The sequence below is a fragment of the Leptidea sinapis genome, chromosome 7, assembly GCF_905404315.1.
Source record: "Leptidea sinapis chromosome 7, ilLepSina1.1, whole genome shotgun sequence".
In the NCBI taxonomy this organism is placed as follows: domain Eukaryota; kingdom Metazoa; phylum Arthropoda; class Insecta; order Lepidoptera; family Pieridae; genus Leptidea; species Leptidea sinapis.
The window spans coordinates 2434323-2461018 of NC_066271.1; the positions used below are offsets into that span (position 1 = coordinate 2434323).

Below are 26696 nucleotides of genomic sequence, written 5' to 3' on the forward strand. Positions count from 1 at the left end.
GCGAGCTAAGCTAAACTAACTTAGCTTAGCTCTTGGTCTGCAACCCGTATGTGTAATAAAATGTTATTAATTAAATTATTTTTATACAATTAGAGTTTTTTTTTAAGTTTTATTTAAATTGAAATATATATATGTAGTATCGGAATTTATTGGATAGGATACTAAATGTTTATTAAGATGTTATAATTAAGGAATCACGGGGCGGTTAATTTAAAGTGAGTATATTTATTAGAAAAAAATGACAGAGTTAAAGGACAGAGGTCTGTCGTACATCGAAGTTAAGTAGGAACTGCCCGCTTGAGTCCCATACAATTATATCTTACTTACTACCTGGGTTCTCACCCCTGCATCAGTCACACTTCGTTCTTACACTCTCAGTACTTATAATGTACATTTTTGCCACGAGACAAAACTATACTTACGTTCCCACGCTTTCTAAAATATCTTAACTAAACATCTGTTATTTGGGAATTTTTCTCAATCCCTTTATCTACAACCTTTTGAAAACAATACTTACTGCTAAGTACAAAGGTGCAATAAAACAATAAAATAGAAAACTTAAATCTAAAAATGACCATTCCACATATATTGAAATTTATTTAATTCTCGTCCATTGCTCGTTCAGTAGACATATGAGTTACGAGAGGCTTGGTAGCTGAAGTATGATACAAATGAATTACGTCCGTTTTCAATAAGCTATCTAACCTTAGTTTGACTTACTAGAGGTAGACAAATCTATCCTTTTACGCTTACTTACATTTCAATAACCCATCGTCTAACATCTAACCTATATTGGACATAACTATGGATAGATAAGATTTGTCATTATACGATGACAGCAATTTATCCGTAACTAGAGATACGTTATTGAAAACGGCCGCTAGTTGACCAGCTAAAGTCTGGTAGTTAATTAAAAAAATATTAATTAAAATTAAAAACAATATTTTTAGTGTTAATAATTTAAATTTAAATCTATTTAACACTGTCTCCTCTCTTATTTCTTTTGGTAATATATTAAATATTTTTACACACATAGCATGACAGTTTTTTTGGTACAAAGTGGTTCTAATATGGGTAAACTCGTAGTGTAGTAGGATCACACGATGGAAACAAACTAACCGTCGCCTAACAAACCAATAAATTTAAATTTTTCTTAACAAATAAACTAGCCTCTACATGAATTTCGGTAACAGTCAGTATGTTTAAATTTAAAAGTCTTAAAAAAGTATGTTTAGCTATCGAAGGGCCCTGTACCAGCCACAGCTCTTATTCTTCCTTTTTAAGCCAGTAATATTTTGTTTATGTTTGTGAAGTTACCCCATAGCAAGATAAGTGTACGGAACCTTGATTATACGGAAATATTTCTGCGTCAATGTTTATAGTTCAAAAATCACGACATCAACACCACTTTGATATAATTATTGTTATAAAACAAACTTATTATCACGACATATCGAATGTATGAATATATTTTATTGTTTTCACAACATATAAACGAGTAAATGATTGATATAACTCCAGACTGTTGGCCGTATTGAGGCTGACGAAGATGGGGACACCGTTCAAATATATTTTTATATTTTTATTTGTGATTCCTGCGATATGCGCTGAAAGTAATACAACGGAAAAGGGTAAGAATTAGAGAGTGTCTATATTATAATATACTATACATATATAATGCCATTTATCTATCAGGGCATTTATTTTCGACATCAGTTGGAGTATTACTTAAATTAATATAACGACAAAGGCTTTACTTGCTTAAGTACTTCAGGCATAATAAACATTCAAATAAAAAATACGTGAATACGAATCATAATAATATGTATTTATTTATAGAAATGCCATCTATAAAACATCATTATATTTATATACACGTCATGACTTAATATTTAATAACACTCTTTATATAGAAAAATATCAAATATTTTTTTTGTAATTTATTAAAATTAATTAATAAAGTTTATATCGCGAAGATCGCAGTTGGTAGGTAAGTTGCCCATGAAGATGGCAACGTTACCTCTCTGTATGGCGACACTTATCCTTTGACAGGGGTATGGACCAGAACTTTATTCTGAGTCTATCTGTCTGAGTGATAACTCTTTAATGAGTTTTTGAGCTGATGAACCCCAAGGACCCACCGTCTCCACCCCAAAGGGAACACATATGTATCCATCACAGAGTGATGCATATTTTCTCTGCTTTAGATTTTCAGCAGTTTCCACCGTTGTAACTGCCGCCCCAGATGAAAGTTCAATATGAGGGGGCGCTAGGGTGCCACACATCCCACACCAGCGGATTTACACCACTCCAGGGAATCAACGTCATGCCATCAGGCCTCTTACCATCGTCACGTGGAATTCGGCTGTATAATAGCCGGCACGTTGACGGTAGTAAAAGCCCGACGCATGACGTCGTTTAAGGCGGCATGGCGGGAGAGATGGCCCGAACTGCGTCGGCAAGAAAAACCATGATGACCAAGACTGTCTACATTGCCTGTGTAGCACATGTGGGGACCTGGACTTCTAGGGAACCAAGTCGTTAACCACTGTGATTGAGGAGCTGGAATTATCGAGAAGTATCCCTATGTCAGTCGAAGGAGTGGCCTGAAGCCAGTACTTTAGATTCTCGTTAGCTAGCAGCAATAAAACGAACCTCAACCAAGATATTGTGACATGATAGTAATATCCTGTTTTGTCTATGATTTTGCTCTGTGGCTCATGCCAAAGCTTTTATGGACGCAGGTTTAAAGGGAAATTTTCACGTGGACAGGCAAGCTTTCTAAGCATTCTTAGCGCCATAAATTAATTTAATTTGAGAGTTTAGTGATTTAAGTAATGATTGGGTGTATAGAAAGACTGAATATTGCCGGTCCGAATGGATTACCCTGTTGATATCCAGTAGAACACTAGATATCATTGTTCCTATAAAACTAAACAAATCTTATGACTATTTTTATATTATTATTACATAAAATTAAGACTATCGTCACGGGGAAGTGTACTAAGAATACTGGTAGCATTTCCGCGTTCCAACGCAACGGATCAGCACCCGTGCAACCCGGACAACACGGATTTAAGGCATATTGACGCTAAAGTTGCAAGCTCCAGATTTCTCGTGATGATATGCGAAAGGTCCTCCTCTGGAATCTTTATTTGAAGTGATAATTTTAAAACAATTTGTTATTGAAGTTATAATTCTTTAGGCGCGTTGGGGAAAAATGATGAAAGAGAAATTTTAAGATGCGCGCGCATCAATAATTTTAAGGATGCTTTTGCTTTGTTAGGCAAAAGAAGTATAACTTCTTGCGTTCATAAATAAGTGCACAGACACATTTTTTAAAAGTGATATCCCTAACTACTGGGATTAATTAAAGAACTCGCGACCTCTCGGGTTTCGTCCGAGCGCTTTTCCGCTGAGCCATTCGAGACCCGCATCGTTTATATATTTTTTTTAACCAAATTTAATGTGATATTTTTTTTTTATTATTTATAGCGTTTAGTGCATTCTGATATTAAAAGCATTTTTCACGTCCTTTTATGGTCTTCGACACAGGATGTGTTTAAATTACATATTATTTCTCGCAAAATACCTTTACTTATTTACAGTGTATGTGAAATGATTCATCTTCTTCACTCGCTACTCTTTTCAGTTTACTTTAAGTAGTTTTATCAAATATTTCTTAATATTATACAAATAAGTCAAAACCTTTGATTAATTTTGGTGTATCACTTTACATACATTGTATAAAACATAATATAAAATGCTGAAACTGTATATCTAGATTAAAAAGAGTGGCAATGAGTTTCTTGCCACTTCTTCTCATTAAAGCTGAACTTTTACGAAGTGGTGGTAAAAATCTTAATAAGTTTTATTTTGACCTAATTCAATTCAACTCATTAATCTTTTTTTTTTCAGTATTTTTGTTTTTACCTACTAAAGATGAATATTATTCATATTTTGTGTTTTCTCTTTTCTTCAAGAGCCACCTGCAGCACCTAAAAGTTCTGCCCAAGCCGCTGCAACTACAACAGGTATGATAACATAGCTATGTTATTTATTAATTAAACTTTAGGAGTAACAGAATGACTCAGAGCATTTACCAGTGGGAAGCTCCTTTGCACAGAATGCCGGCTAGATTGTGGGTACCACAACGGCACCTATTTCTGCCGCGAATCAGTAATGTGTTAGCATTTTTTTATGACAATAAGGGACGATACGAGCAGAACGTTCAGCTGATGGTAATTGATACGCCCTGTTCATTACAATGCAGTGTCGCTCAGGATTCTTGAATAATCCAAAAATTCCGAGTGGCAGTTCAATTGCGCTTGTCGCCTTGAGACATAATATATTAACCCCCTTATTCATAATAGTCTGCTAACTTAAAGCAATGCTAATTCTCACTCTGTCTTCTTCTGTTGACCTAAGTCATAATGAGAAAAAACACTCCTTAGCGGCTCGTTTGCCCAGTAATTTCGCTAGCTACGGCGCCCTTCTGACCCAAACACAATAATGCTCAGTGTAACTTAAACACAATAACAAGTAAATATAACATAATATTAAAGTGTATACATCAAAAAGAACAGTAAGCAATAGCAAATAAGCACCTCTTCACAACCGCGCCTCTTCGCCGTAAGAGAGTGCAGAAGTTATTGTGACAAGTATAAAATAATTTCCACAGATCAATATGGCATTCAGAAGGGAATATTACTATACTGGCTATATTTAGTATAATCTATTATGCATCTATTATTTATAACTTGGACAGCGGTAGACGTGCCACTGCGCTTTTTATTGACATGTCAAAAGCATTTGACTATGTTGACCATGACATACTGCTAAGTAAGATGGAAAGATATGGAATCACGGGAACATCATTACGTTCATGTCGTATCTTCAGGGTAGGGAGCAGTGTACCCAAAAAAATTTTCTTGCTAATTCAAATACAGTCACTACATATCAATCAAACTGCATCTATAATAATCGTGGAGTTCCCCAGGGAAGTGTATTGGGGCCACTTTTGTTTTTACTTTATGTAAATGACTTTCCTAAAGTGACTAATTATCGATCCCTAATGTTTGCTGATGACATTGCAATTGTTATATCGTCTCACATTAAACATGACAAATATATTGAGCATAATAACGAGTATGAATTAGAAATAAATATGACTTTGGATAAAATAATCAAATTGCTTGACATGTATAATTTAAATGTTAATTTATCAAAGACAAATTATATACAGTTTAATGTAAAAGGACGTCAACAAATGCAATTACATATAAAATATAATAATACGGTTATAAATGAAATTGATAAAGTAATTTTTTTGGGAATACATATTGATAAATATCTCAACTACAATCGTTATATTGACAAAGTTTGTAACAAAATAAATCGTTTTGTCTACGTACTTTACGGTTAAGAAAAATGGGGTCACACAAGCTATCCCTTATGGCCTATGGATACGTTGCATTAGTTTTACGCTATGGACTACTAATATGGGGTGGGGGGGTGGCACTCTTGCAAAACGCTATTTAGAAAATATAATCTGCTAAATCTACCATGTATATACATTTTCAAGGCTTGCAAATTTGTGCGTAACCATAGATATCTTTTCACGTCAGTTGTTCAGATAAATGTTAGAGTAACAAGACAGCCGCATAGACTTGTTTTGAAACATTGTCCTAAAACAACACATTTTCTTAAAAATAGCCATAACATGTGACAAATTATATAACAAATTGCTTGAGGACTTGAAAATACTGTCAAAGAAAATGTTTATACCAAGACTCTTCAAATGGTTGGTTGAAAATAATTTTTATAGTATTAATGAATATTTAAATAAACCACATGTAAAAAAACAACACACCCCTTGAATACGAACAGAACTCTATATAACTTAGAATACAAATCAAGAAAATCAAGAACACAATTCACATAGACAAACTAGCCAGAAGAATTAACATGACCTGGAAAAATAATATGAATATTTAAATAAGTTTTAAGTTTTTACAAGCTTTTAAGTTAAGCTGGATAGTGGCAACATTGTAATATTTAAGGTCTGGACATACCCTATTCCCAGGCAAAATAAATAATTTCATTTCATTTCGAAGTTGACTGGCTAAGGATGAAACGGTCTCTCATGTAATCCTGGAATGTTCAGGAGGGGGCAAACAACGAGCAAGTAACATGGTAAATACGGTCGCTCCGAGATGACTTCGATCATCACAGAAGTGTTCTGAACTTCTGGTAGCCACATCTACATTGATGTGGTTAATCAATGTGCAAATAACGGTGGTAGATAGAAGTGACCGCTAAAATAATATTTTTATCAAATACCCTCATCTTGTCGAAGTGACAGCTGCCAACGCCCAGCGGCTTGTGCGAGCGTCACACAGTTGAAAGTCCACGTCCGACCACTGCAAAGAAGAAGTGCTGTCACTTTATACTCCCGAAATTCCCCTCGTTCTATTGTTGCGTCGTATATAATTTCCCAGAGGGCTATGTTGGGGACTTCTCTACGCGATCACCACCGGAACACCGAAATCCGCAAAAGAACGGGACTGACTGATATAGCAAAAACCATAGGCTCTAGGAAGTGGAAGTGGGCGGGCCATATATGTTGTAGGTCCGATGGAATATGGTGCAAACATTTGTTGGAGTGGAAAGCACGAAAGGGGTTCAGGAATATTGGGAGACAGCCAGCAAGATAGACGGATGATTTTCTGCAAGCGGCTGGGAAGGACTGGATGTGGAAAACAAAGGACTGCACAAAATGGTCTAAAATGGAAGAGACCTTTACTCAGTATTGGGTAGATCAAGGTAGAAGAAGACATACACCAGCGCCGCTAATTTTATCATATTTAATTTTATTACCCTTCCCCCTTCCCTCCGCGGTTCAGTTGTCAAATCCGTCGCTCCACGGAACGTACTGCGCTCACGCAAGATATGATAAATTATTATCATTGCTTACTTGTATACTTAATATATTAATCGAATAGACTAATTAAACTATTTGCAGTGTGTGCAACTAGAAATAATCTTAAATCTAGTGAGGTGGTGTATTAAGAAGAAAGGAGAACCTAGGATACCTATGGAATAAGTCTAACCGCAAGTGAGTCCCCTCGTGAGATTTTTATGAAAATAAGGGACGTTTAGTTGATGGTAACTGATACGCCTTGCCCAATACAATGCAGAGCCAAGATTCCTGAAAAACCCGTATATTTTGAGCGCTACTACAAATGCGCTCGTTACTTTGAGACAAGATGTTAAGTCTCATTTGCCCAGTAATTTCACCAGCTACAGCGCCCTTCAGAGCGAAACACAATAATGTTTACACATGACTGCTTCACGGCAAAAATATGCACCTTTGTAGTACCCATAATCTAGCCGACATCCTGGGCAAAGGAGCCTTCCACTGGTAAAAAAATGTAAAAATATATCAATCACCAATGTGTGTTAATAATCTATGTTTTAAATAATGTCACAGTAACGGCAGACAAATCTGGAAATACAACAATACAGACGGCTGCCTCTGGTGAGTATATACCTTTCTTAAAGACGTATAAATTCTTGTGATTCCTCTAGTGTTATAAGAGCATCAGTCCTCTTTGAAAACAATTTTGTCAGCCATTGAATTAAAACTGAATATATCGAAAATTTCACACAAAATGCGACCAAAAAAAACTATGCTGCGATAAGTAATCAGATGGCAATTAATTGCTTTTGAGATATGATCTGACTCGTAATCACAAAAAAAAGTTTAACGAAAAAGCAACATCCTTTTTGAAAAACTGTTTCAAAACAATTCATGCAGTCATGGTCATCACAAAGTTACATCTGGATTCGAACCGGTGTCTTCTGCTTCCGGATCACCCAATATCTTGTATATAGTGGCGAAATTTACCTTTGTATTCTAATGTGATTGAAGCTATTTCTCTTTAAAATACGGATAAAACTACATTTTTTTAAATTGAAACCTAGCTAGATCCATTTTTCGCCACCGAAATCCCCTGTAGGTACTAAATTTTATGAAAATCGATGGAGCCGTTTTCGAGATTCAGATTATATATATACAAGAACTGCTCGTTTAAAGATATATAAGATAAACTACTGTATTGACAGGTTATAAGACACCTAATATATATATAAAAAAGCGAGTCGTAATGATTTCAATAATTATTGACCGTCTAGTCAAGTGCCTTTTTGGTCAACTTTTTTCAGCAGTCTCCGAAAATTATGATTGAGGTGTCATTCGATTCGGAATGGCATCTCGATGGTTTTCGAAGTTCCGCAAGCAAAAATTACAAAAGTTATTAACAATTAACTAGAAAAAAGGGGTTTAGTTTTTTTGCAAATATCTCATAAACTAATAAAGATTTTTCAAATTTGAAAAAAGGTTCAAAAAGAAAAGGAAATTTCCTAAAAAAAATCTTAACTCCCGGAATTGTCGGACCAATATTTATAATTTTCACAGAGGGTTGAAAATACGCCCGAAAACGGGTACGCCGGCTTGTGCAAGCCAGGCCCCCTTCAGACCTTTAATGAATAAATATTATTTAAACTTATTAAATATGAAAATTAAAAATTGAAAAAGTTCAGGTGCTTACAGGACAGATCAATGAACAATAATGAATGGTCAAAAAATTTTTCGCGATTTTTCAATAAGTTATCCATTAATTAATTAACAATTTTTTGTAGCACGAACAATAACATTGCAAGTGCGATAATTGTTAAACTATTAATCTGAGAATTTTTTCCTTTCGTGGAGCTATTTTTCAAAGGTCTAAGAATAGATTCGCGTTGGAAAAATTAAAAAATTGTTAATTCTCATTTTGTTACTAACAATTTACTAAGGTGAAAAATTATAAAGCTTTATTAAACATTGAAAAAAAATTTTTTTTTCAATATAATATTATTATTGATCTGTTTTCTTATGATCAGAAGCTACTTAAAATGATCTCCTATTGTTTAAAAAATTGTTATAAACAAATGCGTTGTTTATGAGATAATTTAAATTGTTTTTGATAACATAAATCTTTGATGACAATTATGATTTAAAAAAAAACTAAAAAAAAATATTTATTGCTGAAAAACGCATTTGTTGACTAACAATAATTTTCTCCCACTTCTTATTAACATTAAGGAACCATTTTTTTTAAATCATTATTTATTTTTTAATTTAAAATAAATTGTTTTATTTTATTTTTCATTGTTCATGTAATAAACAATTTGTTGTGAACAAATATACTTTTAGCTTTTATTTTTTCTTATTTTACTTATTGTCACAAAAACAGACATGATTTTGTTTTTTTTTTTAATTTTTTTACATTTTTTTTTTATTTTTAAATATTGGTTTTCCGTAATTTCGTCATTCTTACCTGGTTTTTCATTCTTAAAATTATTATAATTTATAAACTAATCGAGATATGATGAAAAGACTTATTTATTCTTTGTTAGTTAAAGAATAGATTCAGCTGAAAAGTTTAGTTGTTACTAATTTATTTATTAGATTTATTTCAATTGTTTATGAAAAATACTCTGGATTTTTTTTCTTGCTTTAATGCTTAAAAATCTTATCAATTATTAAAAATATGACTACCTAAATTTCCTCCTCTTTTTGAATATTTTTTCAAATTTGAAAAATCTTTATTAGTTTAGGAGATATGCTAAAAACCAAACCCCCTTTTTTTAGTTAATTGTTAATAACTTTTGTAATTGTTGCTTGCGGAACATCATTATTTTTCGAAAACCATCTTAGATGCCATTCCGAATCGAATGACACCTCAATCATAATTTATGGAGACTGCTGAAAAAAGTCGACCAAAAAGGCACTTGTTGACTAGACTATATCCTATTTAAATAAAATAATTGAAACATTTCTTTGTAACCAAATTAATAGATTTTTAATATTACATAATATTATTAATTAGAACCAGTTTCAGAACAACAAAAGCACTACCCAGTTTATTGCAAATATTTACAGATGATGTAAGTGTAAGTATATCGCTTCATGATAAGTTCTATGTTTTAGCCCTATTTATTGATTTTAGCAGAGCTTTTGATATGCTAAATTCTAGGTTTAGTAAAGAATTACCATAAAGATATACGACCGTCAAAGTAGTCTTAGCGACATGATCCCAATAAATAAAGGAACAGGCTAGGGATCGATCATAGGATCTACGGATTATTTACTATTTGTATGTTAATGATTATATGTAACAATCTCTGATATAATATATGTTATGATTGTGATTAATAAAAATAGTTTAAAAAAACTAAACAACACTTTTTGGTTGAAAAGATAATGTACATCAATTCCTGCCTTTTTGGCGATAGATGAAAAAATTATATAAATTAACAAAAATCTTATTTTTCAATTGAAAAATTGTATAATTTCATCAAATTAATGTATTGTCATCGGTCCTCGATTAATCTACGAAGTTTGAGCGAAATCTGGCCGTTTAAAGTGGGCCAAAATGGCGCCCAAATGAGTCGGTTACAAACAAATATTCGTACAGGTGAAGATAATAAAAAGCCTGTTAAAATATAAATCATCTTTATCGATTGAGATGATCTATTGTTAATATATAGATTATCAGTTCTACCCTTTCTAATGTGAACAAATAAACTGTAAAAAATCTAGCATATTATGATTTCATGGATAAAAGATAAAATATCTGAGCTGATCACTATGAATCCAACTCTGACTCAACTTTCAATGCTAGAATGATTAAATCTGCTACGCTATTAAAATCAATAAGCTGTAAGTGAATATTATATGGAAATATTTTGACAGTTCAAACAACTGGAAATGCCAGTGGTGCGGCCGGTGCTTTAGGAAGTGGTAAGATTCTGTTTTTAATATTTTTAAGGATTATGTTTGCTTTCTATTTTTATTATTAGTTGAATAATTTAGTAATTTAAGTCTTATTTTTACATTAGTTTTTGAATGCAATATTTGAATAATAATAAAATGTCACAATAAATATTATTGTCATTTTTCAGTGAATACACAAGAAAGTCCTGCCTCCCCAGCAAATAGTAAGTATAGTATATTATTACTATCTACAGGATTTATTATCATTCAATGATTGGTTAATTCATCTTTCTTGACTCTATTGTAAACAAAATGTTTAATATTTAGCTTGATTACAATATTGATTTATATCAGTTTTATCTAGCGGTTAGCTAATTTAATAATCAGTACCTGGACGACCGAGCTTTGCTCGGATTTTTAAGAATGTACTAAACTTGAACAAAAACGAACCGGGGTCTTCTGCTTTCCGGATCACCCAATGTCCCATCGTGGCGAAATTCACCTTTGTATTCTAATGTTATTCTAGCTGTTTCTTAATAAACCTATGCCGGTTTCGATATAATCACAGAAAGATGGAATTATTATTAAGTATTGGGGTGACCGGGGTACGATACACATTCATTGGGAATTAAATTTAGAAGTGGGAGATACACGCAGCCGTCTTTTGACGTCAGCACAATCAGGCCAGACTCGTCCGGGTTGATTACCACACTCGCACAGAATACCGGCGTGAAGTAGCGGCCTAGTGCCGCTATGTTTCGCATAGGTTAGTGTCGAGGACCGGAGGCCATTCCCCCCCATCCCCAACAAAGATTATGAAAGCGGTCCCTAAAGAGATAGTACCCCAGGAGGGTATCGGCTCTACCAGAGTCGGAGAATCCCTCCCCGAGCACTCTAGCTCGGGCCACCCTTCGTATTCTGGGGAGGGCACAGTACCGCGCATGACCAAGGACAAACGAGGCAGTAACACCACGGCACCCCGCTCCACACTCAACGTGGACTTTTGTAATATCAGGGGAATTCACTCCAACTTAAACGCCGTCCACCACCACCTTGAGACGGCAATTTTGAGGGTAGGGGCCTGTCTACTCTCTGGCTCCGCGTAGATTTAGAGGACCGCGTCCGCATCTATGTGTGTGTCTACAGGTCCCATAGTGGTAACGCAGAAACGGATCACCTCATGGGCTGCGTTCAAGCGGCATTTGATGACGTGCTTGCTCAGATCCCCTCCGCTGAAATCGTAGTCTTGGGTGATTTCAACGGGCACAATGCCGAATGGCTTGTATCACGTACCACAGACTACGCAGGGCGATCTGTGCATAATTTTGCATTGGCGTACGATCTGTCCCAATTGGTTGAGTCGCCAACGCGGCTCCCGGATGTGGATAGCCACATGCCGTCCTTATTAGATCATAGATAGATAGACTACACATCCCGATGGTTACCAGGTCAGGTTACGCCCCTCTCGGAACGTCCGACCATTGCCTGGTCAGGAGTGTAGTGCCTATCCGACGCCAACGTCGCAGACCACCAGCAAACCGCCTCGTTTGGCACTACAAGTCAGCAGATTGGGATAGGATGCGTTCCTTCTTTGCATCCTACCCTTGGGGCAAGGTTTGTTTCCCTTCGTATGATCCTAGTGCCTGCGCCGTTGCAGTAGCCGATGTGATACTACAGGGCATGGATATTTTTATACCAAGCTCAGTAGTACCGATCGGTGGCAGATCACAGCCCTGGTTCGATGCGTCAGTTAAAGCAGCATCTGACTGCAAAAACAGGCGTATCGAACTTGGGTTGCGGCGCTGGGCTCAAAGGATCCAAACTGCATAGTTCTAAAGAGGAAATACAACCGTGCTTCCAGATTTTTAAGCGGCAAATCGCCCGTGCAAAGTCAAAACACGTCATCAAAATCGGCGAGCAGCTTTCCAGTTACCCGACCGGAACACGCAAGTTCTGGTCGTTGTCGAAAGCTGCTCTTGGTAACTTCAGCCAGCCGTTCATGCCGCCGTTGCACATGAGGAATGACACCCTTGCCCATACGGCAAAAGAGAAAGCCGATCTCCTGTGCGCTCTTTTCGCCTCCAACTCGACTCTTGACGACAACGGAAGAACACCGCCGACCATCCCGCGGTGTCAGAGCTCTATGCCTGAAGTACAGTTCAGACAGAAAACTGTTAGGCGAGCTCTGTTTTCGTTGGACGTCAGGAAGTCGAGCGGGCCGGGTGGCATTTCTCCAATCGTGCTTAGAACGTGTGCCCCTGAGTTGACGCCGGTGCTAACGCGTTTATTCCGGCACTCTTATTCCAAAGGCGTAGTCCCTCATGGAAGTCAGCCCTTGTCCATCCGATCCAAAAAAAAGGAGACAGTTCGGATCCGGCAAACTACAGGCCTATTGCTATTACCTCCCTGCTCTCCAAAATCATGGAGAGCATAATTAGCCGTCATCTCTTGGTATACCTAGAGGGCCACCAGTTGATCAACGACCGACAATACGGGTTTCGCCATGGTCGGTCGGCAGGTGATCTTCTGGTATACCTAACACATAGATGGGCTGCGGCTATTGAAAGCAAGGGGGAAGGCCTGGCAGTTAGCCTGGATATAGCGAAGGCCTTTGATCGTGTATGGCATAAGGCGTTCCTCTCTAAACTTCCATCATTTGGGCTTCCCGAGAGCTTGTGCAAGTGGACCTCCAGCTTCCTCACTGGGCGTAGCATACAGGTCGTTGTCGACGGATATTGCTCGAACCCGAAGCCCGTGAATGCTGGAGTGCCCCAAGGCTGTGTGCTGTCTCCCACGCTGTTTCTTCTGCATTTCAAATATGATATGTTGGACACCTCCAACATTCATTGCTATGCAGACGACAGCACTGGTGATGCCATATACACGGGCCATGCAGGTCTCTCTCGGGAAATCGTCGACCAATGCCGGGAGAAACTTGTGTCTTCTATCGAGTCCTCTCTTGAGAAGGTCGCGGAATGGGGAAAATTGAACTTTGTCCAATTTAACCCCCAGAAGACTCAAGTTTGCGCGTTTACCACTAAAAAAACCCCATTTGTCGTATCACCGCTCTTCGACAACACTTAACTCAAAGCCTCGCTTAGTATCGGAATACTGGGTCTCGAAATCTCGAGCGATTGCCAATTCCGTGGCCATCTGGAGGGCAAAGCCAAATTGACTTCAAAGAAACTTAGCGTCATTAATAGAGCACGGCAATACTTCAAGCCGGCCCACATTCTAGCGCTGTACAAAGCGCTGGTCCGGCCACACATGGAGTATTGCTGTCATCTCTGGTCTGGCGCACCCCAGTATCAGCTCGATCCATTTGACCGCGTGCAACGCAGAGCAGCGCGAATTGTCGGGGACCCAGTACTCTGTGAACGGCTGGATCACTTGGCGTTGTGTAGAGACGTCGCTTCATTGTGTGTCTTCTACCGCATTTATCACGGGGAGTGTTTCGAAGAGCTGTTTTACCTAATTCCTGCCGCCGAATTCCACCTTCGCACGACACGCCACAAGTTAGGATATCATCCTCACCATCTGGATGTGTGGCGGTCCTCCACAGTGCGGTTTACAAGGAGCTTTCTTCCACGTACTACAAAGCTGTGGAATGAACTTCCTTGTGCGGTGTTTCCGGGACGATACAACATGGGTACCTTCAAAAAAAGCGCGTACACCTTCCTTAAAGGCCGGCAACGCTCCTGTGATTCCTCTGGTGTTGCAAGAGAGTATGGGCGGCGGTGATCACTTAACAACAGGTGACCCGTACGCTCATTTGTCATCCTATTCCATAAAAAAAAAAATTGGCATTTTTCAATGCGTTACTACTCAGATAAGATGAGACTGTTGATTTATAGACTAAAAAAAATATTGTAAGGTTTCCTTATTGATGATGTACATTTTTATGTAGAAATGTCTTTACATTTTTATTACATTTACTAGAATTACTTATAATAAGGATCACATTAAAAAATATTTCTGAAACCATTTTAAATTAACTTAAATTTACTCATGGAGTAAAAACTGTTACTTCGAGTAAATGTACCAAAAATACTGGCAGTGATTCCGAGTTGGATAGCTTGGCTGATCCATTGGCCAAAACAGCTGTCAGCGCTTGGGTTTTCTGTAGTCCTATTAAGGCGACACTAAATGCCAGTGACCTTGAACAATATGAGTTCACGGATGCCGGCCCGCCATCTATGTAACAAAGCCAATATTTTCAAAATTCTTGCGTGGCGTTATTCACTACTAATCTGAATAAATGAACCTACACAAAAAAGTACAAGCTATAAGAATAACTTTTCTGAGAGAAGTACCAAAAAAATGCGTCACGCCATGCCAAAAAACTTGTTTAACTTCAAAGAAAAGTGGTTGTTCAAAAAAGCTCGGCAGTGTTAACTTTAACCAACAGCAAGCATTAGCAACCTACAAATAAGACTTAAGGATATGTGTAACAGGATTAAGTAGTGTTCATAGCTCGAGATGCTATACTTTCACCACAAAACTTGTCTAAAAACACCATGTTTGCGTGTTTTCTGCTTACTCTTCGCCTTAAGAAACTTAGATAGTATATACTCCACACCTCACAAGTGTCTTTACACATATCTCCGATAAGATTTATGACGTTTGCTGTCATCAGTAGTCGATGCAACAGCCCCAGCAGCAACTGACGTAATTTGAACATGAGAACACGCAAGAGTGTCGACGCAAGTCACTTCCCATACCAGCACCCTTTTATTTCGATTTTACATTGAACATTGTTACATTGCAATCATTTTATTTATCGTTTAGTAAAGTATTTAATGTAAAATACAATGAATTAACTCTCGTTGTGAATTTTACAATCGGATCATCAAAAATATCTAAAATGAAAATTATAGTTACCTATCGATAATTTTTTGCATTAAATTCAAAGCCAACGTTGAGTATTCAAAAAGGTTAAAATCATTTGAGTTTTCTTAAGTGTTAATTCCGCCAATATTTGTCTTTAAACAATTCGACACGTGTTTCGCCTCTACACGAGGCAACCTCAGGACGTGCTGTCTCGCCAAAATCTGACAGGAGACTAATTTCAATAATATTTTTTTATTTATTAAAAAGGTTTCATTTTATCGTATCTGTGTCGTCTATTTAAATCACCACTTCTGTCGAAAACATTCAAAGCATAGGATCGACTTTTACTTTAACAAATTCCTAGCTAATGCTTATCTTTCTTACTTGTAGCTACAGAAAGTGAACCCAAGAAAAATAATGAAGAGGACGGAAGCAAAGGAGATGATTCTCAGTGTAAGTAACATCCTTTCATACGGTGACCGTGTTAGGAAAGTTTCAGAAAAAAAATTAGTTAAAAAAAATAAGTTAGGAAAGTGGCATAATAGTATTATAACACTGACGCGCAGTGCACGAGTTCCCGGCTTCTGCGCATGTGGTGTACACTATTTTTCTATATAGCAGCCGGTCGTTAGTACGGAAACAGCCGAAATCAACTACAGTTTAAGCAACTGTTTGCTTTCAAACTTAGCTGGATTATACTGTCGCCTTATTATCGTAAATATTGTTTCAAACTTATGTCAAATCACTGTACGTTTCATACTAAACTAAATTTCAATTTTTACTCAAGCATCCCACCTCTTATTACGTAGTATTTACATCCTCTTTGTACTAATTAATTTTTCAGACGACTGTTTTAATGTGAGATTATAAAAGTTATGCTAAGTTATATTAAATGCATTGACTAAAAACTAGTTCGGTATTCCATACTGAACATTATTTTGATATGAATACATACGTCGATACAAAAACTCTACCTTACTCTTACAGATGAATATTATGATGATGATGATGATGAAAATACAACAGCCCAAGCCACTGGTAAGTTTTGGTTGATGGTTCTTGACAAGAAGTGACCATTTCTTTCATTAAAAGACCTGTGTCCTGTGTTTTTACATCCATCAGACGTGTCTTGAATTATCCAATTGTTGTGTAATTCGAGTTTATTCCTTGTATTATTGTAAAGACCTGAATCTACACACAAAATAAAATTGTGGCAATTACTATAACACTAATATTTTGATTTACCGTTAAAGTGAAACATTAAAGGTATTATTACAAAAAAAATAGTTTTAACATGGCTTAGACACGTTTATTGTTAGACACTGACTATAACAACGTCAGTGAACGAACAATAACGACGTCTACAATGAAGTTTATTTATAGTATATGAAACGGATTTATATTTAATTTTTGCAATATTATCTGGAGTCCATACCACGTACCGGAAAACACAGTGTTGGTAGGCCCCCCAAAAGATGGACTGACGATCTGGTCAGGATCGCCGGCCAGCGTACGTTGGATAAGGGCAGCGAAGGACCGTTCGTCATGGAGATCTTTGGGGGAGACCTTTGTCCAGCAGTGGACTTCTTCCGGTTGATTATGGTGATGATGATCGGGAGTTAATGTGTTCTGCTGTACCTGCAAGTTATTATTATCTCCCCAAGATTTGGCCAGTTACGTATTTTTAAAAGTTAAATTATACTGCTACAGGATTAATTCCCCATAAAAGTATAGTTTCAAAATATCAAAGAAATTCTGATACTACTTAATTACATTTTAGCCTCAGCTGGATCAAGTGGGTCTGGTGTGAGTCAAGCTGGGGCGCAAGTTCAGACGAGTGGTGAGTTAACAATAAATAACAAGTATCGTATAAAACAAAGAAAACAAAACATTACAAAACTTAATGAAATAATTAAATATTTTATGAAGTACATATTAAACAGTAGTAGTCGCCGCCAATAGAAGGGGTGTGCCAAGGCTCTTATTTTATTTTATAAGTTTGGTAATTTATAAATATAATACATACACAAAATGAATGCTTGAAATTCCAGCAAATTTAATTTTAATAATAACTAAACGCACAACGATCTGAGCTTAACTATTTTTGAATCTTAAATAATTGTAATTACAGGTAAACAAACAAGTGCAGCTGCTTCCGGTAAGTACCCACAGTAGTCAAATATTGGCTATTAACTAGTTTACAAGGAAATGCATGAAAGAAAAATTTGTGTTTCAGCACTCTCAAAAACATCTGGAAATGGACAGTCGACTGCAAGTGCGGTTGCTCAAGGTAATAACCACTTTAAATGAAGTCTACTTTATATAATATTTTAATAATTTCGTATTAAATAAACTGAACGACAACTCATTTTTCTAGTATCAACATCAACAAACCAAAAAAGAAGGAGAAGGAAAATTAAGCCAACAAATAACAAGCATAACCAATCAAACACTAATAAATCAAATGAAGAACAACAGGCAAACCCACAATCGAAAGAGGATAATACCAAAAAAGGCAATAAATCAAATCAAGAAACCAGTACAAAAACAAAAGCACACGAAAATTCATCAAATTCAAATGAAAATAAATCCGAACAGAAAAGTGATAATCTTGAATCTGAAGAAGATGATACTGGAAAAGGCACCACAAGCCATAAACGGGAAAAAAGAAGACCTAAAAAACAAAACAACAAAGACGGAACAAGTTCAGAAGAAAATAGAGAAAAAGAAAGCAATGTGCCTGAATCTTCCAAATCTAATAAACAAAAATCATCTAACAGTTCCAACAACAACGATAAAACAAATAAATCTAAAGCAGAGGGCAGTTTAGAAGAGATGGAGGCATCAAAAGAAAAAAGAAAACCACAAATTAATAAAAAACCTGATAAGAATCAGAAGCCAAGTGATCAAAAAGAGTCGAGCGAAGAACCCAAACCTGATGATGATTCTCAAAATTACGAGGAAGAAAAGAAGCAAAAATCGCCTAGCAATTCCAACAAAGAGTCCAGTGACGAAAACCAATCTGGAGATGATGCTCAAAATAACAAAAAACATAAGAAACAAAAATCACCTAGCAAGTCTAACAAGAACGATGAATCAAACAAGTCTAGTACAGAGGCCAGTTCAGAAGAAACGGAAAGATCAAAACAAAAAGGAAAACCAAAAAGTAATGAAAAACTTGAGGATAATCAGAAACCAAGCGATCAAAACGAGTCCAGTCAAGAAAACCAATCTGGAGATGATTCCCAAATTAATAAAAAACATAAGAAACAAAAATCACCCAGCAAGTCTAACAAGAACGATAAATCAAATAAGTCTGGAACTAAGGGCAGTTCAGAGGACACAGACGGATCAAAAGAAAAAGGAAAACCAAAAAATAATAAAAAACCTGATAAGAATCAGAAACAAAGTGATATGAGTGATCAAAACGAGTCCAGTGACGAAAACGAATCAGGAGATAATGCTCAAAATAACAAAAAATATAAGAAACAAAAATCACCTAGCAAGTCTAACAAGAACGATGAATCAAAAAAGTCTAGTACAGAGGCCAGTTCAGAAGAAACGGAAGGATCAAAACAAAAAGGAAAACAAAAAGGTTATAAAAAACCTAACAAGAATCAGAAACCAATTGATAATAGTGATCAAAACGAATCCAGTGAAGAAAATCAATCTGAAAATGATACTGAGAATAACGAAAAACATAATAAACAAAAATCACCTAGCAGTTCTAACAAGAAAGATAAAAAGAAAAAATCTGGAAAAGAGGGCAGCTCAGACGAGACGGAAGGATCAAAACAAAAAGGAAAACCAAAAAGTAATGAAAAACCTGAAGATAATCAGAAACCAAGTGATCAAAAGGAGTCCAGCCAAGAAAACCAATCTGGAGATGATTCCCAAATTAATAAAAAACATAAGAAACAAAACTCACCTAGCAAGTCTAACAAGAACAATAAATCAAATAAGTCTGGAACTGAGGGCAGTTCAGAGGACACGGAAGAATCAAAAGAAAAAGGAAAACCAAAAAATAATATAAAACCTGATAAGAATCAGAAGCAAATTGATACGAGTGATCAAAACGAGTCCAGTGACGAAAACCAATCTGGAGATGATGCTCAAATTAACAAAAAACATAAGAAACAAAAATCACCTAGCAAGTCTAACAAGAACGATGAATCAAATAAGTCTGGTACTGAGGGCAGGTCAGAGGACATGGAAGGATCAAAAGAAAAAGGAAAACCAAAAAAGAATAAAAAACCTGATAAGAATCAGAAGCAAATTGATACGAGTGATCAAAACGAGTCCAGTGACGAAAACCAATCTGGAGATGATGCTCAAATTAACAAAAAACATAAGAAACAAAAATCACCTAGCAAGTCTAACAAGAACGATGAATCAAATAAGTCTGGTACTGAGGGCAGTTCAGAGGACACGGAAGGATCAAAAGAAAAAGGAAAACCAAAAAATAATAAAAAACCTGATAAGAATCAGAAGCAAAGTGATATGAGTGAACAAAACGAGTCCAGTGACGAAAACCAATCTGGAGATGATGCTCAAATTAACAAAAAACATAAGAAACAAAAATCACCTAGCATGTCTAACAAGAAGGATGAATCAAATAAGTCTGGTACAGAGGCCAGTTCAGAAGAAACGGAAGGATCAAAACAAAAAGAAAAACCGAAAAGTAATAAAAAACCTAACAAGAATCAGAAATCAAGTGATAATAGTGATCAAAACGAATCCAGTGAAGAAAACAAATCTGGAGATGATGCTCAAAATAACAAAAAACATAAGAAACAAAAATCACCTAGCAAGTCTAACAAGAACGATAAATCAAATTACTCCGTAACAGAGGCCAGTTCAGAAGAAACGGAAGGATCAAAACAAAAAGGAAAACCAAAAAGTAATGAAAAACTTGAGGATAATCAGAAACCAAGCGATCAAAACGAGTCCAGTCAAGAAAACCAATCTGGAGATGATTCCCAAATTAATAAAAAACATAAGAAACAAAAATCATCTAGCAAGTCTAACAAGAACGATAAATCAAATAACTCTGTAACAGAGGCCAGTTCAGAAGAAACGGAAGGATCAAAACAAAACGGAAAAACAAAAAGTAATGAAAAACCTGAAGATAATCAGAAACCAAGTGATCAAAACGAGTCCAGTGACGAAAACCAATCTGGAGATGATGCTCAAATTAACAAAAAACATAAGAAACAAAAATCACCTATCAAGTCTTACAAGAATGATGGATCAAACAAGTCTGGTACAGAGGCCAGTTCAGATGAAACGGAAGGATCAAAACAAAAAGAAAAACCGAAAAGTAATAAAAAACCTGACAAGAATCAGAAAACAATTAATATTAGTGATCAAAACGAATCCAGTGAAGAAAACCAATCTAAAAATAATTCTGAAAATAAAGGAAAACATAAGAAACAAAAATCGCCTAGCACTTCAAACAAGAAAGATAAAAAGAAAAAATCAGGAAAAGAAGGCAGCTCAGACGAGACTGAAGGATCAAAACAAAAAGGAAAACCAAAAAGTAATGAAAAACCTGAAGATAATCAGAAATCAAGTGATCAAAACGAGTCCAGTCAAGAAAACCAATCTGGAGATGATTCCCAAATTAATAAAAAACATAAGAAACAAAACTCACCCAGCAAGTCTAACAAGAACGATAAATCAAATAAGTCTGGAACTGAGGCCAGTTCAGAGGACACGGAAGTATCAAAAGAAAAAGGAAAACCAAAAAATAATAAAAAACCTGATAAGAATCAGAAACAAAGTGATATGAGTGAACAAAACGAGTCCAGTGACGAAAACCAATCTGGAGATGATACTCAAATTAACAATAAACATAAGAAACAAAAATCACCTAGCAAGTCTAACAAGAACGATGAATCAAACAAGTCTAGTACAGAGGCCAGTTCAGAAGAAACAGAAGGATCAAAACAAAAAGGGAAACCAAAACGTAATGAGAAACCTGAAGATAATCAGAAACCAAGTAATCAAAACGAGTCAAGTGAGGAAAACCAATATGAAAATGATTCTGAATATAACAAGAAACATAAGAAACAAAAATCGCCCAGTAAGTCTAACAAGAACGATAAATCAAATAAGTCTGGTTCAGAGTCTAGTTTAGAAGAAACGGAAGGATCAAAACAAAAAGGAAAACCAAAAAGTAATAAAAAACCCGATAAAAATCAAAAATCAAGTGATAAGAGTGATCAAAACGAGTCCAGTGAAGAAAACCAATCTGGAGATGATTCACAAAATAACGGAAAACAAAAAAGAAAAAAAACGCCTAGTAAGTCTAACAAGAATGATAAATCAAATAACTCTGGTACAGAGGGCAGTTCAGAGGAGAAGGAAGGATCCATAGGGACAAGAAAACCAAAACAAAATAGAAAACCTCATAAAAATCAGAAACCAAGTGATAAAGGTGATAAAAACGAGTCCAATGAAGACGATCAATCTGGAGATGATTCCCAAAATAGCGGAATACATAAGATACAAAAATCACCTAGCAAGTCTAAAAAGAACGATAAATCGAATAATTCTGGAACAGGGGGCAGTTCAGAGGACACGGAAGGAACAAAAGAAAAAGGAAAACAAAAGAGTGATAAGAATCAGAAACCAAGTGAAAAAAGTGATCAAAACGCGTCCAGTGAAGAAAACCAATCTGGAGATGATTCCCAAAATAACGGAAAACATAAAAAACAAAAATTGCCTAGCAGGTCCAACAAGAAAGATAAAATAAATAAATCTGGTCAAGAGGGCAGCTCAGACCAGGTGGAAGGATCAAAACAAAAAGGAAAACCAAAAAGTAATAAAAACCCTGAAGAGAATCAGAAACCAAGTGATAATAGTGATCAAAATGAGTCCAGTGAAGGAAACCAATCTGAAAATGATTCTCAAAATAACAAGGAACACAAGAAAAAAAAATTACCTAGCAAGTCTAACAAGAACGATAACTCAAATAAATCTGGAACAGAGGGCAGCTCAGACGAGACGGAAGGATCAAAAGAAAAAGGAAAACCAAAAAATAATAGAAAACCTGATAAGAATCAGAAACCAAGTGAAAATAGTGATCAAAACGAGTCCAGTGAAGAAAATCAATCTAGAGATGATTCCCAGAGTAACGGAAAACATAAGAAACAAAAATCACCTAGCAAGTCTAAAAAGAACGATAAATCTAATAAGTCAGGTACAGAGGGCAGTTCAGAGGGGACGGAAGGATTAATAGGAAAAGGAAAACCAAAGAGTGATAAAAAACCTGATAAGAATCAGAAACCAAGTGATGAGAGAGATCAAATCGAGCCCAATGAAGAAAACCAATCTGGAGATGATTCTCAGAGTATTGGAAAACATAAGAAACAAAAATCACCTAGCAAGTCTAACAGGAAAAAATCTGAAAAAGAGGGCAGCATAGACGAGACAGAAGTATCAAAAGTGAAAGGAAAACCAAAAAGTAATAAGAAACCTGATAAGAAACCAAGTGGTAATAGTGATCAGAACGAATCCAGTGAAGAAAACCAATCTGAAACTGATTCTGAAAATAACAAGAAACATAAGAAACAAAAATCACCTAACAAGTCTAACAAGAACGATAAATCAAATAAATCTGGAACAAAGGGTAGTTCGGAGGAGACGGAAGGGTCAAAAAGAAAAGGAAAACCAAAAAATAACAAACAACCTAATAAGAATCAGAAACTAATTGATTCAATTGATCAAAACGAGACCAGTGAAGAAAACCTATCTGGAGACGAGAATCGTCTTAAACACAAAAAACAAAAATTACCCAAAAGCTCAAACAAAAACCATAAAATGAATAAACCTGAATCAGAAAATAGTTCTGGCGAAACTGGGAATTCTAAGGAAAAAGGAAATCCTAAAAGAAAAATAAATCCTATCCAACAGAAGCACCACGAAGGACAACAAAATGTTGGAGAGAATATTTCGAAACAAAAGTCAGAACAACGTGAAAATCCGAAGAACAATAAAGACGTAAGCAATAGTCAGATTAAAAACAAAAACGAAAATCACATTACTGCTGCAGACAAAAATAATAAGCAAAAATCTCATAACAAACCTGGATTGCTTGATAGGCTCTTGAACTTTGGAAGAACTGGGACTGTACCAGATCAAAATGAGAATCCAAGTAAAAATGGCAAGCCAGGCAACAGTGGTAGTCAAAATAAGGCCAGTAACGAAAGTAGGCTTTCTAAACCAAATAATAAGCCAGGTTTAGTTGATAGTGATCAAAGTAAATCCAGCGATGAGAATAGTATTTCAGATAGTTCTAACGATGTTAAGCGGTCTGAAATTCATTTACCAAATCAAAAAATTAATAAAAATAAAAAGAGTATTTCAGGTAACTCTAACAATGTCAAACGAACAGAACAACATTTACCAAATCATAAAATCAACGAAAATGGTCGAAAGTCTTCCAGGCAGACGAACTCTGAAGATTCCCAGAACTCTAGTGATAATATCTATTTAAGCAAAATCACAAACAAATTACCAAAACGGTACTACCTTCCAAAAGACAACATTGATAATAGCTACAGTTCTGAAGCATCAATCTATTCAACAAATCTTCAGGCTCGTTATCCTTGGTTAAAGTACATAATTAATATAATTAAAAACAATTACTCAAGTGATAGTAGCAGCTCTGAAGGCAGTGATTCAGACCAATCAAGTGTATCTAGTAAATCTAAAAGTAGTGAAGGAAGTAAAAATGATAAACGACATCACACTAAGAAAGGTGTACTGAAAAACAATATGAGTGACGAAGCTTTGGAACAAATGATTCTTTTTATAAATCAAGCAAACATTCCTGTGCACATTAAAATTTATCTTTACGAAATTTTATACACACATTATCCGTCAGTTATAGCTAATTTGCAATACTATGTTCCATCGCAGAGAGATAATATCAGATCACAGATCTTGTATTTACTAAGAAAAGCAAAAATTCAGCTCGATGACAATGAATTACAAGTAATTACCCAACGTTGCAGAGCTCTCTTAGGAACACAGAGTCCTTCATCAGTAAAGTATAGAAGTGGTGTTATAGTTCTTCCAAAGGTTCATGTTCCAAATATAATGTTAGACAGTAAGTATTCTCGATTTTTCTACTATTTAAGTTTTTTGTATATCACATTATCTTATAAACTGACATCTTTGCAGATTTACAAGAACATAATTCAGGAAACCCACAACAAGCTATGTGTCCATGCGATGCTACCAATAGTGGTAAGATGTACAAAATTAACTTAAGCTCCTTTTAGTAGCTTATAGCTAATTCCTAACCTTAGCGTTTATTATTCATTAGACTGTACATTTGAACATCAATTTAAGTATGGAAAAAAACATTTCTTAATAAAGGGTAACTAATAAAATACATTTTCTTTACCACGACAGGTTTTGCATAAAATTTTAAGAATTGAATTTGTCTGTTAAGTACTTTACAATTTCAATAAAAAGAAAGACTAATTACACAAAGGGCAACCATGCCCTGTATGATTTCTTATAATAAATAAATTAAATATTTATAAATTTTATCTTACTTGATGTATGGATGTAGCCAATATTCAAATTGAATATTGGCTAAGCGACTTTATAAGCGTAATTTACTAAAAAATAATAGTTTTCAAAGTATTTGAATTAAAAAATACATCACAACCTCTCCCGAGGATGCGTCGTGTAGAGGCGAAGACAAATATGGCGAAATTAACACTAAAGAAAACTCAAAACATTTGGATAATTATGGATTTCCGCAAAGTAACGCCACGCCTACTTCAATAAATTTTCCGATGTTAGGGTTATTTCAATTGTAATATTGTATTACTGTCTTTATCAATTTGTTATATATATATAGCTTTAATCTGTTTAGATTTAATAACATTTTGGTGATATAAATTAATGTCGTATTTATATCACTATCTGGGAGATTTATTTATTCGTAAAGGCTTACCAACTTAATACAATTTATTAACTTATGCACTGAGATTTAAACAATTATAATAAAATCGTTTAAATGTACTTAAACGCATAATTAAAATTAAATTTTGGAGAGAAGTATAAATTTGTTTTTTAAAATTAAGAAAATTTGAAAAGGAGATATCAATGTTTTCATCTATATTACAAATACTATTATATAATTGTAACATTAGCTGTAGAGTAGAGTTTAAGCCATAATTACTGTGGTGGAATTTAATGTGCATTGATCCCATCAAGGTACTTAAAATATTTATGTACGACGTGATGTCACCATATTATACAAAAATGTTACTTTTTATGAATTTGCCTAATATTGTTTTATATATTGCCATGTATTAGTAGTAGATCAAACCATACAAGTAAGTCTACGCTAACATTTCCATTTTATGTTCGATTAAATTTATTAACGATTCACTGTTTTACAGGAAATAAAGGGTTATTAGAAACAATTCTTTAGCTTGCAATAAGATGACGGGATTATAACTGGATAAGGCGAATCTAACGGACTCCGATTTTGCGTTTATATAATATGTATAACTCCACTTTGTAATGGCTGTATATATTAATATATTGAGCATCCGAAAAATCATGTTCTTGTTTTATTTAAGCTGACCCGACAGATGCAGTTCTATCAGTAGAAAATAAAATGATATAAGTATTCGAGAATCATATTGTCTAAGGCTATCGGAATTGTGTAAACAAAGTTGATTTTATGTAGCAATAAAATGATAAGGATTAATATCGTATTTGTCTAATAGTTATTTATGCAACTGCTGTTTAATAAGGGGTACCACTCATGTGCTACTATTATCATATATCAAACCCACATTCGTATTTTAATACCTAATTAACAACAGTTGCATACAAGAGTTTATCTACACCCATAATATGTATCCTCTATAAAAGATTCTGAAACAGCTTACTGCTAATATTTAAAAAGCCAGTCCTAGTAACCATAATATCATCCAAAGGAGTGTTATTATGAAAACGGATGATCTCTTCATTACAACACTCGTTTGGATGATGTAATGGTTATTAGGAC

General features: G+C 35.2%; 1 protein-coding gene across 1 annotated transcript; it reads left to right on the forward strand.

Annotated features, from left to right (window-relative positions):
- Positions 1 to 16657: 16657 nt before the first annotated feature.
- On the forward strand, positions 16658 to 26097 carry LOC126965479 (uncharacterized protein DDB_G0290685-like). The gene is made up of 5 exons (XM_050809111.1): positions 16658 to 16690; positions 18089 to 18466; positions 18740 to 21737; positions 22218 to 23656; positions 26080 to 26097. Exons 1-5 carry the CDS (start codon positions 16658 to 16660, stop codon positions 26095 to 26097), a joined length of 4866 nt encoding a protein of 1621 aa, XP_050665068.1.
- The last annotated feature ends 599 nt before the right edge of the window (positions 26098 to 26696 follow it).

What these genes read in the sequence shown, in the direction of transcription:
- LOC126965479 (XM_050809111.1), top strand. Translation starts at nt 16,658, where the DNA reads ATGATGATGAAAATACAACAGCCCAAGCCACTG. An exon ending in TACAACAGCCCAAGCCACTG is followed by an intron (nt 16,691 to 18,088) that starts GTAAGTTTTGGT and finishes ACAAATAACAAG; the next exon opens with CATAACCAATCAAACACTAA. An exon ending in TAAGAAACAAAAATCGCCCA is followed by an intron (nt 21,738 to 22,217) that starts GTAAGTCTAACA and finishes ATTCTGGAACAG; the next exon opens with GGGGCAGTTCAGAGGACACG.